The sequence below is a fragment of the Antrostomus carolinensis genome, unplaced genomic scaffold (genome assembly GCF_000700745.2).
Source record: "Antrostomus carolinensis isolate BGI_N321 unplaced genomic scaffold, ASM70074v2 scaffold2866, whole genome shotgun sequence".
NCBI lineage: Eukaryota > Metazoa > Chordata > Aves > Caprimulgiformes > Caprimulgidae > Antrostomus > Antrostomus carolinensis.
In genome coordinates, this window is record NW_010320983.1 from 1 (window position 1) to 14,893 (window position 14,893).

Sequence of the window (14,893 nt, forward strand, 5' to 3'; positions counted from 1 at the left end):
CCTTCCAATCCCTAACATTCAGTGATTCTGTAAATGCAAGAATGCAATTGTAACCCAAAGGAAGGCTCCTTTAAAACACCAGGTAAATATATTTCTAAACTTGCAAGTGCTATATGGGGAGATTCATTTTATCATTCATATTTTTGTCTGCCAGTCAGAAGCATTTTTGCTCCAAGGAGGATGGGCAACTGTGCCTGTTTTTGAAGAAACCCTGCTTTTGAAAGACATCAGAGAAGATACAGAAAAGCAAGCAAGGCTTGCAAAACAGCTTCTTTGAGATAACGTTGCCAAGGCAAACGCTGCTGAAGGTTGATGTGTCTGAGGGACGCATGGCTTCAGAGAAATTTGTCTTTCATGAATCATCCAACCCATGTTGCTTTGCCAGTGACAAGGACTGAAGCACCTATAATAGAGGTTTCTGCTCACCTGCTCTGAAGCACTTAAGCCAGACAGTATTTACCTGGGTGCTCCAAGGGCAGCGAGGTGTGCCCCAGGGAGGCAGTGCTGCAGATATGTAATGCAGCCTTTAAAATAAAAGCTATTCTTGACGCTTGAGGAAACCTTGGCTAGGCAAAGGTTTCTTCAATGAAACAGCACAAGGAGCACTTCTTAGAGGTTGGATCTGAGCTTCATCTGAGCCCTGAGGAAGTGCAGGGGTGGCCTGGACCACCGGTGGCTGAGTCCCCAGCTGCACTAGCAAAGCAGTTACACTCATACAAAATCACAGAAATGCCCTGGAGAATCAGACTTCTTTTCAGTAAACATAACTGTATGAAGTCTGTAAGTAGCTTGAATAGGTTCAAATCTCCATGGGTCTTGCCAGCCACAAGCTCAGCCATGTGTCAGTCAGTATCAATAACATTCAAAATGTTACTGAGAATAAATAGCAATGAAGCAAAAAGGCAATGTCTGCTTTTGGATGATAAAATTTAAAGAAAACAGCTAAAGTGCCCAATCTGGCTTTTGGCAGATCATTGGTTTTCTGGATTGATATACAGCCAATGATCCTGAAGAACAGAGATAAACAGACAGATGTTTCAGGTTTTGTGTCATACCCAGACTGTTCTGTGAGTAAACTCATAATACATTTATCTCAGAATAAGTTGCCAAAAATCACTAGTTTCTTGAGTCTGTGTATAACTTGCATGCAAATCACCCTTCCCTGCAAGGCTAAAGCTGCCATTTGATTAAACAATTGATTGTATCTGTATGAGGCAAAGAAAGCATAGCCATAAAAATAAGCTTGTTTCAACACGTTTGATATTTGATATTCCTTCTTTGTAACCAGTGCCAAATGGCAGATGTATTTAGATTCTCAATTAGGTAATCATGGCAGTTCACTAAAAGAAAATTGCCTTCCTTCAACACAGTATTGTGCCATCTTGCTTTTTAGCTCTTGTAGATCCTGACATTTTATTTTGATTGTAATGATGATTATCTCCAGCTACAATCTGTCTTTTCATATTAAACATTTCTAAATGTTTTTGTTGAAGCAGACATTCAATTTGTCCAATTTTGAAAACTCTTGAAGATAACATATTTGAAGCCTCATATTCAAGTCAAAGAAATAATGTAATGAGAGTAAGAATGAGTGAGGAAACTTCTCAGCTCTGCTCTTCAAATCTGTATGCTGTAGTATGGCATGTAGTTACAGGATTCAGATACTGTCTTTATAATAGGTTCTTCACCACTGTAAAAGTAGACCACAATATGTTTTAGATTTGTCTGGTGCTTAAGGCATCATAGTCTAAATCCTCTACAGTTGTTTAGTGCCCTATGAGTGATTCAGTACATTACCGAAAGAAGGGAAAGAGCCTTAAATTTAGTGCTTCCCAAAACAGAGTCACAAAGTGTTAGGCTCTGAAAATACTCTCAATGCTTCATGCAAATGCTCAATCACTTTAAATAAATTATTACTTCACCATTCCAACTTCTTCTAAGTAAAAAGTGGATCTTCTTCCTTTGGCTTTTGTTTGCCAATTATCAATCTTGCATTTAAAATTCATTCAGACACACTAGTCAATGAGGAACAAATTGCCATAACTGTTTTAATGGAGTTGTGGATTTGCCTCATCCTAACCCATGCACTTCTTCTGAATTCATGCCTGTACAGCAAAGAAAGGAGGACTCTTATTCTTTAGGACAGAATGCCAAAGCATTTAGGGTTGTGCAGGGTTTGATCTGACAAAGGGACGGTAGAGCCTCAATCTGAAGTGATAACATGCTGAAAATACCAGATGAATTAATCTCTGCTTAAGACACCTCAGCTCAAGGATTTTGCCTCTTGTAGTCGAGGGTTTGCTATAGTTAGAGCTAGATTAAGAAAAAGATGAAACAGACTCCACTAAATAATGTAGTAGAGATTGCAATAAGGACTTTCTCCTCTTGAATTTATATATATCCCATTCCTGTTCTTCTAAATGTTATCAAATGGTATTTCCCCTCTCTCTGAGTCCCATTAGTCCTGTAGATACTTCCTAATTACATGAACATGTTATTGAGGATGATCAGGACCCATGCGGTGATGACTGCTTTTGTCCCAAACAAATCATAACACCAGATACCTAGAAAATAAAAAGTTAGCTGCTTCATGGTTAGGCTTCACTCTATATTACATGACCAAATCAAACTAACTCCATGTGATGATTTTGACTGACCTCTGATATATGTTCAAAACAGTTTTCTCATTCCTAAATTTTGGTGTAATCTCCATACAAATTACATGCTGGAAAATCAAAATGTATTATTTTCTATGCTGACTAAGAAAATGAGCTGAATTTTTTTCTAGTGGAAAAGGGCACAAAGCTAGCTTCCTATTCCATTAAAGTCAAACTTTTCTTAATTTATTTTGTTAATTCCACACTAGGCATAGAGCTTTTTGAGACCGATGTATTTTATGAAGAAAGGGAGTATCAGAATGCTGCAAATTGGTGCAGTGTATTGATTAGTGTCCTAAGGTAGAGAAGAGTACCAGGGTCAGATCCCTTCTGCTATTGATTTGTGCACTTGAATTGCAGTCTCCCATGTAGGAGGCAGGGAGCAGAGGAAAGAAAGAGGAGGAAAAGGAAAGGGAAATAAATAGATAGCTATAGGTAGCTGAAGAAATTTTCATTGAACTAGCATGTTCCTTCAACAAGTGTTTGCTTTTGCATTTCCCTGTATTTTCTCTGTCCCACTTAGTCTTACAAGGTCACTGATCTACCATGTAGAGGTGAGGACACTGGCAGGCAGCAAGTAGGTGAAACATGGGGCATGACAAAGAGAAGTTGCAGTGAACGAGATCAAGGAAAAGACAGGATTGTATCGATGTATTTGTCAGTAGAGACTTACCAAAACCAACTTACTTTCTTTGACAGATGAGAAGGAAGAATAACAGTTACCAGGCAAACTGAGGACTCAGATACAACAGCTGATGCATTTAACATCATGTTCTTTATGTGTCTTCATGAAATATGTAAAGTCTCTACACTTAATCTGAATATCTAGGGTTTTTTAATAAATTACTCTTCTACTTCATGAAGTAAACAAGCAAAACCATAAATGTAACTAAAGCACTTTCCATTTCTTTGATGTTTCAGATGATGGAAAACTGTCCTTTGATGAATTCAAAGCTTACTTTGCTGATGGAGTTCTGAGTGGAGAAGAACTGCATGAACTTTTTCATGCAATCGATACAAACAATACTGAGTAAGTGTCCCCTTCTTACAATGAGTGCTACTTTCTGTACCCAAGAATGGGAAAAAAATACATCAGAAATTGATTTTAGAAATAAGTCTGAGAAGAAGGCTGCTTCAGGGAAGGTAGGCTGTGTCAAATGGCTCTAAACTGTACAAGTGAAGTGTTTCTAAACTTTGTAGAAATACCCACATGTTCCAATAAATGCGATCTGGGTACTGAGAACACAGGGTGGAAACTGGATGCCTTCTTTGTTCTCCACCCATGATAATAAGAAAAAGGTTCTGTGGCTTAAATTTTAGTTCCTCCATTTTTTACTCCTCTTCACTGATTCAGTACCTGACATGAATACTTGGAGCAGATGGTGAGTACGGAAAAAATAAATGAAGAAATCATAGTAGAGAGCAGAAAAAGCCATCCTGTCTGATGCTGGCATGGTAATTGTGTTGGTGTTGTCACCTAGGCTGTTTGAACATCCTCATTATAGTTTGGCTAAACAAGGCCACAGGTTGAGGGTGTGAAGAACCTTGCTTATTGCTTTCAACAGAGCCAAACTTGTGTCATTGCATGCTCTCTTAAGCTAACTTTTCCTTATCTACAGTGATTAAGGTAGATTGAAAACGATGAAAGGCCAGGCCCAAAGGGTAGTGATCAGTGGCACAAGATCTAGTTGAAGGCCAGTAACTATAGTGTTGTACCACAGGGGTCAACACTGGGTCCAGTCCTGCTTAGCATTTTTATTAATGATCTGGATGATGGGGCACAGTGTACCTTCAGCAAGTTTATTGATGACACAAAACTGGGAGGAGTGTCTGGTATGCCAGAAGGTCATGCTGCCATTCAGAGTGACCCGGGGAAATAAGCTGACAGGAACTTCAACCCAAACCACCACACTCAGCCATTCTGTGATTCTGTGGCTGAAGAAGATAATTAATTTTGTTTTATTTGCTTTTGGCCACTGATGGTTATTCACAGCAAGTCTCCTATTTACTGTCAAATATGAGGGTGCTACAGCTAGTGGTTTTTAAATTAGACTATTCCTGGGGTAGAGAAGGTCCTGATGAGAGACCTTTTATTGCTTTTGCTGAATGGTTATGAACACATTGTGTAGCAATCACGGTGTGGGTTGTGATTCTGTTTACAATGAGTGGGTACACAGTAAGTCAGTATCACTTTTCTCAGTTGTATACAGTGGAGCACCAAGTATTAAGATGCTATCACAGCCCTGATCCCAGGTAGGAGCAGAGTAACAGGATCTTATCCAATGCACAATCCATGGTGTCTCTGTGGTTTTTACCTCCCACAGGGGAAAAAAGACCAACATGCTGTTATTTTGTATTTCATCTACTTCATAAACATACAGACACCAACACACAGTAAGATATCAGTAGCCTTGTTCCTCAGACACATAAATGTGGCCATCACCTTAATACTTTAGGACTCGTCCGTTACCCCAGATAGCTCCAGACAGGCCTTTCCCCTTGGACCGTTCTTCCTGACAGTGACTCTCCTATGGCTTTTTCTCCTTTGGGTGTCTGTGTCACAGCATCACACCCCTACTTGTCCCCCTCTTCCTCCACTTCTGCCACTCCTGCTCTGCAAACACCTAGTTCTTCTTGTGACAGTTGTGTATTATCAGCCCCAAACGCTAACCCAAGCTCAGGCCCATCACTCTGGAGGCCTGTCAATGTCCAGGCGTGATGCTGGCCATTGACATGACAACTACCCTTACAGCAGAAAGCCTGGAAGTCCAGCTGAAGGCTTTTTCAGGAACCATCTCAAAGCTCTTTCTTCTGAAGGAACCTCACTGAAGGCATTGTGTGCTTGGAAGCTTGTCAATTTTTTCCACCATTACCAGCTAGTCGAATAAGTATATTCTCTTCCCTTGCAAATTTTGCCTACCTCCAATCTAGGTGGAATTATTAAACCATTTCAGCTTTTCCAGAAAGTGTGAAGAAAGAGATCAACTGAAGTCTGAAATCTGATCAATATTGTACAAGTGTATGCTACGGAACCTTTATCTCAGTTTGTGACCATTTGTGAACATCTTCCAGGATGACAAACATCAAAATTTTTTAAAAGTTTCTATATTTTCATTAGCCAATATACATTTTTTAAAATCAATAATTAAATTAAGATATTAACTATTCAAACTGTTGCTTATTTCAAGCCATTTAAATATACAGTCTACATGCAGAACCACATTTCTCTGCTGTCTTAAGAGCCTGCTTGCTTTTTTATAAAGGGTTATGAAGTACTTTTCATGAACAGTATTGATTATATGGAGCCATGAAATGCCTGCACTTAGGAATCCTTTTTTAGATCTGGTCTGTGCAGTCCTAAAAGTATTGCCATAGGCACCTAATTAATATAAACAGAGGAATAAATTCCCTAGGAGTACATGCCTAAATAACTCTGTGGATTTTTTTTTTAGCTCTGATCTCACTTGTGTTTCTGTAAATCAGGAAAAATCTCCCCAGAATCAGAAGATTTAGACAGCACAAAATGGAAGGAATTGGACTCCTAATCCCAAAACCATCCTAAAGCAACCAGTAAACCATCCCGTGTTTGAAGATTCTTGGCACTAGAATGCAACAGAGAAACAGGTTTCCCAGATGTATCATTTTCCTTAACCGACAACACAGGAGAAGCAGCAATATAAACAGGGTATCTCTTATCATAAGAAAAGAGGAGAAGGCTGTCATTATATCTCTAATTTCCTATACTTCCGTAATTTGTCAGAAGTACCTACGTGCTATAAATTCAAAGCAGAAGGTTGCAGAAATACTGCTAAATAAATAGGTACTGTGTACAGAAGATACAGGTGTAACATTATAATTTCCTTGGGTTTCTTAAAATCAGTGGCAGAGACTGAGAAACAAATATGATCTTGAACAAATACAACACTTGCAGTCCGCCTAATCCTGGCAAAATGAATCACATGCTTCTTAGAACACCATGGGAATTTGCTTAGCCAGATTAAGGGCCTTCACGGAAGTTTTTAACCCAGAGTTAAAGACTCATTCCAGAGTCAAAGACTCATTCATACAGCTTTTGGCTTCCTCATGCACAGCACATATCTCATGAGAGTGGTTTTATTTTACCATTATTCCATTTGTCTGCATTTGTCAGGGAGCATCCTGATGAGGGCAAATGTCCTTGATGACTATGTAAGATTTCTAAGAATAAAAGATAGATTTTCTACATCTATTTTTCCTTTCTTTTTATTTGTAAAGCTTTTTTAATTTGTAAAATATTTTTATTTGTATTTTTTTTATTATTTGTAAACCTTTTTCTCTTTAGCAGAGAATATCTGGACCTGAAAAATATGCAGAAAAGTGAGAATAACATTACATTTTTCGTCCTGGGAGATAGGCATACCTGAAGAATATGTGTGACTTTGCTGGATGCTAGTTATTAGCTGAGAACAGGTAATGAAACTGGCACAGCAGCCATCTGAGAGAGAGAGAGATCATTCTCACTGTTCAGGAAAAGCCAGGCAAAAAGCAGAACACAAAAGTCACAGAGAATACACCCTGTGAAGGATCATCTTTTCATGTATTGCAGGCCATTGAACAGGTGGAAGACTAAGAAAACTTACTAAATTATCTTTTCCAACCAGAAGAAACGATGCTTTCTATTGGCTGGTTAACATTTGTTATAGACTAGAACCTAGATACAGATAATAACATGATTTAATACAGCAAGAAGCAGCTTTTTGAATATGTTTTTTCATTAAGTCTTTAACTGATAAAAGGCTTAGTGCCTGACTTTGCAGCTGAAAAATGTTCTAGACCACTTGATTTTTCTGTTTAACAGAGGCAAATACATTTCAAAGGCTTTTCCTTGGCACCTTTGAAAGCTTTTGAGAACCCTGACGCCAGGCAGGCAGCAAGATGGAGCATGGCAAATATCAGAGGGATATAGCAAAGAGAGACAGCTTGGACAGTATAATATTAATTCCTTGTTAGTATAGCTTACCAGCAAGAATCACATGAAGCAGATATAAGGAGGCAAAAACTTTACTCACTGGCATTTGCTGAAAAGGGCAGATTATGTAAAATGTCTCAAATTAGCCAGCTGGCTAAGAAAAGAAGCAAAATGTTCATTGATCCTTGTGAAATTTTGTAATGCAAGCATTAGGAGAATCTTGTACAACTCAAACAATCTCCAAACCACCTGTTTTGTGATGTTTTCACTTGCAAATTACCCAAGGGAATGAAATTAAAATCGTTATTTGTGCCTATAATTCCCCAGTAGTTTCTGGCTGGTTTTTAGAAGAGGAGGGTGAGAAATTCTACTCAGTTGTGTATCTAGTAGGAGAAGATTTGCAGAGATTATTTTGTCTCTCTTATCCAATTAAAATATAGACTCTGTCAAACTCTGGGCAAATCATTTATCTCCCCTCTGCTTCACTTCACTGTTTACAAAAAGCAGACTGTAGTTCCCTATCCCAGAAATATTTTGTAAGCATTGAGATTATGCAGAGATTCACGCTACACGTAAATGCCTAGAACAGATGGCTAGGGACACATGTCACGATCTGCTAGATCGTTTCTTCGAGATTCTCAAGGTTTCATACCCAGATTGTCACAAGAGCAGACTTTGGGTTGTTTCCACCTGCATTAAATCTTTCAGCTCTGCCAGCATTCAGAACCTCACAGTCTGTGTGCATGACTTGTTGTACTTCAAAGCCTGAAGATAAAAAAAGGAGAGGTCGCCTTGGCATGATATCCATGGGCCACATGCTCAAGAAATCTGAATTCCTTTCTCAGCTCTGCTGCAGCAATCTTTCAAAAAATATTCAAAGCATAAAAGACTTACACTGGCTTAACACTTTTAAGGGAACTAAATTAACCAGGTATTAAAAAACCCTGATACATAGGTCCTAATGCCAGTCTTGTTGAAGAGAGATTAGAATATTATTACCTTTTTAAAAGACCAAGCCAAGGTAATGTAACATACCTGTTACAGAGCAGATAGACTATGGAAGACTGCTAAATTACCATTTCCTGAGCAGTTACCATTTTCAATGTGATAGCAGGGCAAGTAATAGGAGGTTTCACTTCCCAGTAATTAAGGTTGTATCTGCCTGTGATCTCTGCGCCTTGCTGTTTGGTGCAGACAGGTGTTACCTTTTTACAAAGTAAAAGAAGAGTCAATTGGTACTACAGTGGCCATAATCACCAGGGGAAAAAAAATTTTAAAAATGAGTAGGAATTAGTTACCACAATATAATTTGTACAAAGTAAAAGAAGAGTCAGTTGGTACTGCAGTGGCCATAATCACCAGGGGAAAAAAAAAATAAAAAAATGAGTAGGAATTAGTTACCACAATATAAAGTTTCCAAAAGATAGGTGGAATAGAGTGCATTATACCCGAATGCATTTATATTTACAATTTGTCTAAACCTTAAAGTACAGGTTATTCATCCAGGGCAGATCATTGTTTTTACTGAAAATTTGCATTAGCTAAGGATCTTTTTTCAGTACATCATTTGGACATATATTTTGCAATTTATGAATGTACTTATATGTAGACTGGCTAATATTTCTTTCTGTTTCGTAAAATCTACATTACCTTTTTATAACATTTTAAACATTAAATAAATACCAGTAAAGACACACCATACAAACTGATTGCTTGATTGTTTTAACTTCCATTCCTTTTTCCTTTTGATATAGCCTGAAACAAATGTATAAATTAATATACATCAGGTACAAAATAGATTAATAATGATGCTATCACTATCTAGACAATCAGATTAGGTGAAGTAGTGTTTCCATGCAAAAAGGAAGGTTTTTTTCCCATATCTTAGTACTGCTACAATGTTTAACCTTTCTTGAAAGTCTTTTAATACCAGAATTATATTTGTAAGAGCTGGTAATCAAAAAGGTAAATTGTAAAAATGAAATTTGTGAAGGGGTCTTCCGTCCACTGAACCATAAGCCAATATAATAATTAAAGGCCAACTACAAGATACATAGAGTTACCCAGAAATTCCCTGCATGGGCAGAGTAGCTCATACCTGTTCACAAGGGCTTAACATAGGTGAGTTTGTTTTTTTAAAAAAAATCCGCTCCTATGACCACAAAGAAACAAGAATACACTGGACCAATAGACCACTGTGGTGACCAAGTGAATGTCAGTCTCCTGTTTGCTAATCAAGGCCGGGAGATAATGCCAAGAATTAAATCATACATTAAATTAATCTTAATGTTCTTCAGTAAAACAAGCAAATTCTGATTATTCAGCAATACTGTGCTTCAAAAGCTACATAAAGAGACAGCAGACTGCTTTGATTAGACCATAGGACTAGCATTCCTGATGTATAATTAGCACGAGTGTAGTAAGATAGGGTCTGGCGACCGGAAGATATCGCGCTGTACGGAAAGGTAAGACACCCCCCTCTCTCTCCTAGTAGCCAATAGCACTTAGCCTGTGATGTAAGCAGGCGGAAGTGACGTAGTGAACCCACACCATATAGTACTGTGTCGCACAGCATTAAACGCCATTTGCAGCATCCTCATATTGGTGTCAGTGCTCATTGGCCCAGAGACGGGTTGAGGGTTTGTCTCTGTGCCTCCTCGACCGGACAGGACGTTGCGGGATAACAACTGCAACACACGAGGTCACTGCTTTAGTGGAGTAGCAGTTAACTATTGTTCCTTAAATGCAGTTTCCAGTATTGTCATTACTTCAGATTTAAGTTGAAAGCCAATTAGGCATTTGACTTCCACTGCAAGTCATTTCTATTTGTGCTTTCCAGGATCTCATGAAACCTTTGGGCAATCCTTATTCAAACACTTACCATTAAATAGTATAAAGAAGCTGTTATGGAGGGTCCCCACTCAGACAACCTCACACCAGTGTAAGAAAAGGCTTTGCATTGATGCAGCAGTGATGAGGTCTGTACTTCTTACAAGCCAGGACTCCAGGTTCTTGTTTCCTAGCATGCAGCACTTAGCACTTGCATCTACTGCAAAGCGGTGTCTTGAATTTAAAGATCCTTTAAAAAAAATTGAAAGTATAGGCAAGGAACCAAGAGCAGTGATTATTAGAGTTAATCTTCAACCTAGAGTTGTACAATGAGCTTTCCCCCCTTCATAATGGTTTAAATGTTTTGCAGATAGCCCAGAAATAAGTACACTATAAGCATCTGGGCAACATCTTAAGCTGTGTTGAAGGTATCGGGAGGCTAAGGTAGATCCCCACAGCATGTTGAGTAGAGGTCAAGCCACCACAGCACAAGTTTGACCAAAATGAGAGCATGTCTGTGAGCGTGGAAGGAGCAAGAGGAAGAGTTTATCTTTGCCTCCTGATTTGACGCATACTTGACATGACATCTATGTTATACATCTGTAATGTGCTTGTCAGTGCATGTCCTGACCTCTCAAAAAAACTCACTGCATTCTACATGAAGCTGAGTTAACCTTTTTGAAGGAGTTTTGTGAGGGCAGAGAAAGTCCAGTGTGGTTTCTGGTTCCTCTCTCCCCTCCCCAACCTTAGTTCCAAGCTACACATTGCTCAGTGAGGCTCTGCAGGGCTGGTGGGAACAATAGGAAAGGTGTTGGAGGCAAGTGCAGGAACTGCAAAGGCACCAGAAGTCTTTCCCAAGTCTGACAAGGAGAATGACAACACACATCTCATGGAGGACATGGTCTGTAAGTCATAGCTGAAGTACTTTTGAAGCTGAAGACCTACATGTTCTGCTTTCTTGGAACATCCTGGTTGTTAACTCCTCCATCAAGTGAACATGAAACACTCATTTTTGTTGGGTAGCAGTTTGTTCTATCATTGCATGACTATAAATCACCACACACAGCTCAAGGCAAAAGCTGTCAGGGACTGTTGCTCAAAGCCACCTGAAGACAAGAGAAGTGAGCTGGTGATGTTAAACAGAAGCAACGTTTTCAAAAACTGCAGACTACAAAGGCAATATCTGAGAAGTTTAAGGGTGAGGAGAGAAGAGTGGAGTTGTCTTACAACCTTAATCATTGTGTTTCTTAACATAGTCCCCTAAGTACTAGTTTAGGAGAAGATTGGAGCCCAAGAATATTTTACAGATTAAATAGGAAGAAGAATCATTGAACGTGACTGGCTTTTGCCAACTTTCAACTTGAAAAATATTGAAGATTTTTTTAGTGTTATTTCCATTGCTATTTCATTTCTTGGCCCTTTTGAATCACTAAATCATAATGTATGCACTAAACCTAAATCTGAAGATCTTCTTCCTCCCATATTTGCATCTAATCAGGAACAAAAGTGGTATTTTTTATTGTAAACTTGACATTTTAAGTACTTAAATAATGTGAGCATCATTCCCACTACATAGTTTGTATCTTAACATTTGTGTGAGCTTGCATCTGGCTTCTAAATCCAGTGTGGGCGTATGTTCAGTGCAGCTGCCTGGTGGTTGTACTACTGCTGAAGAAACTATTTAAACTCCCCATTATCACAACTCAGAAAACCTTAACTTGTGGGATTAGTGTCCTCTAAACAATTAATGGATTGCAATTACTTGGACTTCTGAATGGTAAACAGCTTGCAAGCAAGACAGTATTGCAGCACAGTTCAGCTTCAGAAGAAATAGTTCTGTGGAAATATAGCTGCTTTGCTTACCTGTGTTATTGCCTGAATAATTGTCCCAAAAGCAGAGGAAGTAGCAGCACAGATCTTTTTACATGGGGAGAAGTATGCAGGAAAAGTTTGAAATTTGTGGCATATAGGGTGAATGCTTTTAAAGCTCATTTCCTTGGTAAATTTGCCCCTGCCTAATTTTAATGTCAACTGTGATGAGCCCATGTTTCAGCAGAGCAAGAATCCTTGACATGTTTAATGGTTTCGTGAATACATTTTAGCAGTCATTGCAAATGTAAACCTCCCTTTTGCTCTTATCTTTCTCCCTTCCTTCCCCCCACTCATTACTTTCCTGAAAATTGTTTTTGCATAATGACATCCTCAGGGAAAAAGTGTCAGAAGATAATGAGAAGATCTGGCAAAGTTACAAACTAAGAGATATGCAGAGGATCTGGAGGGATTCAGTCTGCAGCATTGCCGGAGAGAGTGCGAGAAATGCCTCACTGATTACTGACTCATGAGAGTCAGTGGGGAATCAGACTTGGTTTTCTCATTTTTCTCATTGGTAAAATGAAGTCCTTAGCCAGGACCTTAGTTACAAGGTACAGGGGGGGATGCTTGAACTATTGCAGCAGACCTCAGGTACAGGCAACCTCCCAAAGGCAGGAAGGTCCCATTAAGCCTTTGCATGTGGCACAAGTGAAAGAAGATAAACTATGCACAAGCCAGAGATGAGTTTGGTGAAGACCTGACAGCCTTGGCCACCTGCAGCGCTGAAACTAAAATGAAATGCATATATGGGACCACAGTGCTTCTTTCAAGACTCTGCTTGTAAACATTGTAATGACAAATTCTGAATAGTTTAACAATAGTCTAAGGATAATAATTATCTGTGCTTTGGACGGCTTTCTTTTGTTTCAGTTGGAAGGCATATTTTAGTCTCATGCTATTGCTGATTTATCACAGTTCAGTACAAATACACAGAAAAAAAAATGAACTTCTAAGTACAATGAGGAAAAAAAAGATGTATTAAAAACAGCACGAGGTACAGAGAGGCTCTTTAAGTAGGTGAACTGCAGGTGAGAGAAAAGTGTATTTTCTAAAAAGGAATTATTGAATGCAAAACACTGCAGGAGAAAAACAATACATAGGTTTTCAGCCATTTTTTAAAACTAGTTCTTTTGGATTACATGAGAATTTCAGGCACATGGTGCAGCACTGACATCAGAAAGGTGCATTTGGTACCATTTAAGAGATGTAATTGCAGCTATTGACTTTAACTCTCAGACTTTTCAAGACAATAGCTACAGAAATCAGACTGGAAATGAAATACAGAGAAAAAGGCAAGATACTGGTCAGAATGAGCTGATTATACAGTTTAGTATATCATGACTGAATAAAACCAGTTTACTGAGAATGATTTATACAGTCCTGATGCTAATGGATCCCCTGGTCAGTCAGTCAACCTACAAATAGAGTTACTTGGAAATTTTCCATATGAATGGTTATTGTTAATGGGAAATTCAACTTTCTGCAGAAAAAATGAGAATCACACTATGAATATTAAATGGTAATGAGTAGTTTCAATTGCATTGACCTAAACGGAGCTGACCTAGAATGTTTCATTTCAGTTCTGTTCTTCAGAACATTGGCTTCCTAGCAATGAGGTCATTGCTTAATGGTAGGTGTCGTTTGAGGGCCTAGCCCCTTCCATAATCTGAGTTTCCCAGAGAACCTCGGTAGTTTTGGTATCTCTATCAACATGTGCATTTCCAAACAGTTTAATAAAACAAAATAAAAATTTTATTTTGTAATCTCAGTTTAGAAAAAAAGTCATTTAGGGACAAAAACAGAAGTTGAAACATTATCATCTTCTGTGGACCGAAAAGTCTGAAATTTGCTCCTTGTGGCAAAAGAGCCGCCATGATGTTGCCTCTCATCTCTTTGTTTAGGTTGGTGTGATTCAGACTCTGCTAAAAAGTCACAGCTCTGCAGCTCTTGTATAGTTCGTTACAGATTTTAGCATGCACCACAACTTAATAGTATTAAGACTTTTAACAACACTGAGAGTGTTATAGCTGGGATTATTAAGGTGGCTAGCCAGCTATATAGTCATTGCATGCCTGTGAATTATTGCCTAATGCAAAGGACTAGGGTTTAGGGTTTTTTTCAGATGAGTTGTTAGTGGGGAAAAAAACACTTTATTCGCTCCTCTAGTCCTGCCAGATGCAGAGCAGTAAGTGACAATTCTGAAGCTGTCAGAATTTAGTCCAATTGGGGGATTGGACTAGATGATCTTTTGAGGTCCCTTCCAATCCCTAATATTCTGTGATTCTGTGATATCACTTGGCCTGGAGCTAAGCATAAGCAAACTAGGCAATTATATAGTGAGGCACAATTTGGGACACTAAAACGGCCGTGACCCCACTGCCTGCGTCAGAGCCCAGAAAACCAAGTTGGCTGCTGTGTTTGAAAGGCCGGAGGGTGCACAATCCAGCTAGCCCTGCAGTTGAAGAGCAGCAGTGTCCTCAGGGCTCCCCAGGCATAAGTCCCAGGAGCTCTGTCTTACCTTTGGCCCTTCTTCCTCCTTTCCCTTTTCTGTGGCAAGAGGCCAATGCCTGGGCTTGTCCCAATACCT

General features: G+C 39.0%; 1 protein-coding gene across 1 annotated transcript in view; it reads left to right on the forward strand.

Annotated features, from left to right (window-relative positions):
* Positions 1 to 3,578: 3,578 nt before the first annotated feature.
* LOC104517999 (N-terminal EF-hand calcium-binding protein 1) overlaps positions 3,579 to 14,893 on the forward strand; it is a gene marked incomplete at both ends in the record, with an annotated part of 35,414 nt that continues 24,099 nt past the window's right edge. Inside the window, one exon of the mRNA XM_010169733.1 lies at positions 3,579 to 3,687. Within this exon, the coding sequence (XP_010168035.1) occupies positions 3,579 to 3,687 (109 nt within the window). The remainder of the gene's footprint in view (positions 3,688 to 14,893) is intronic.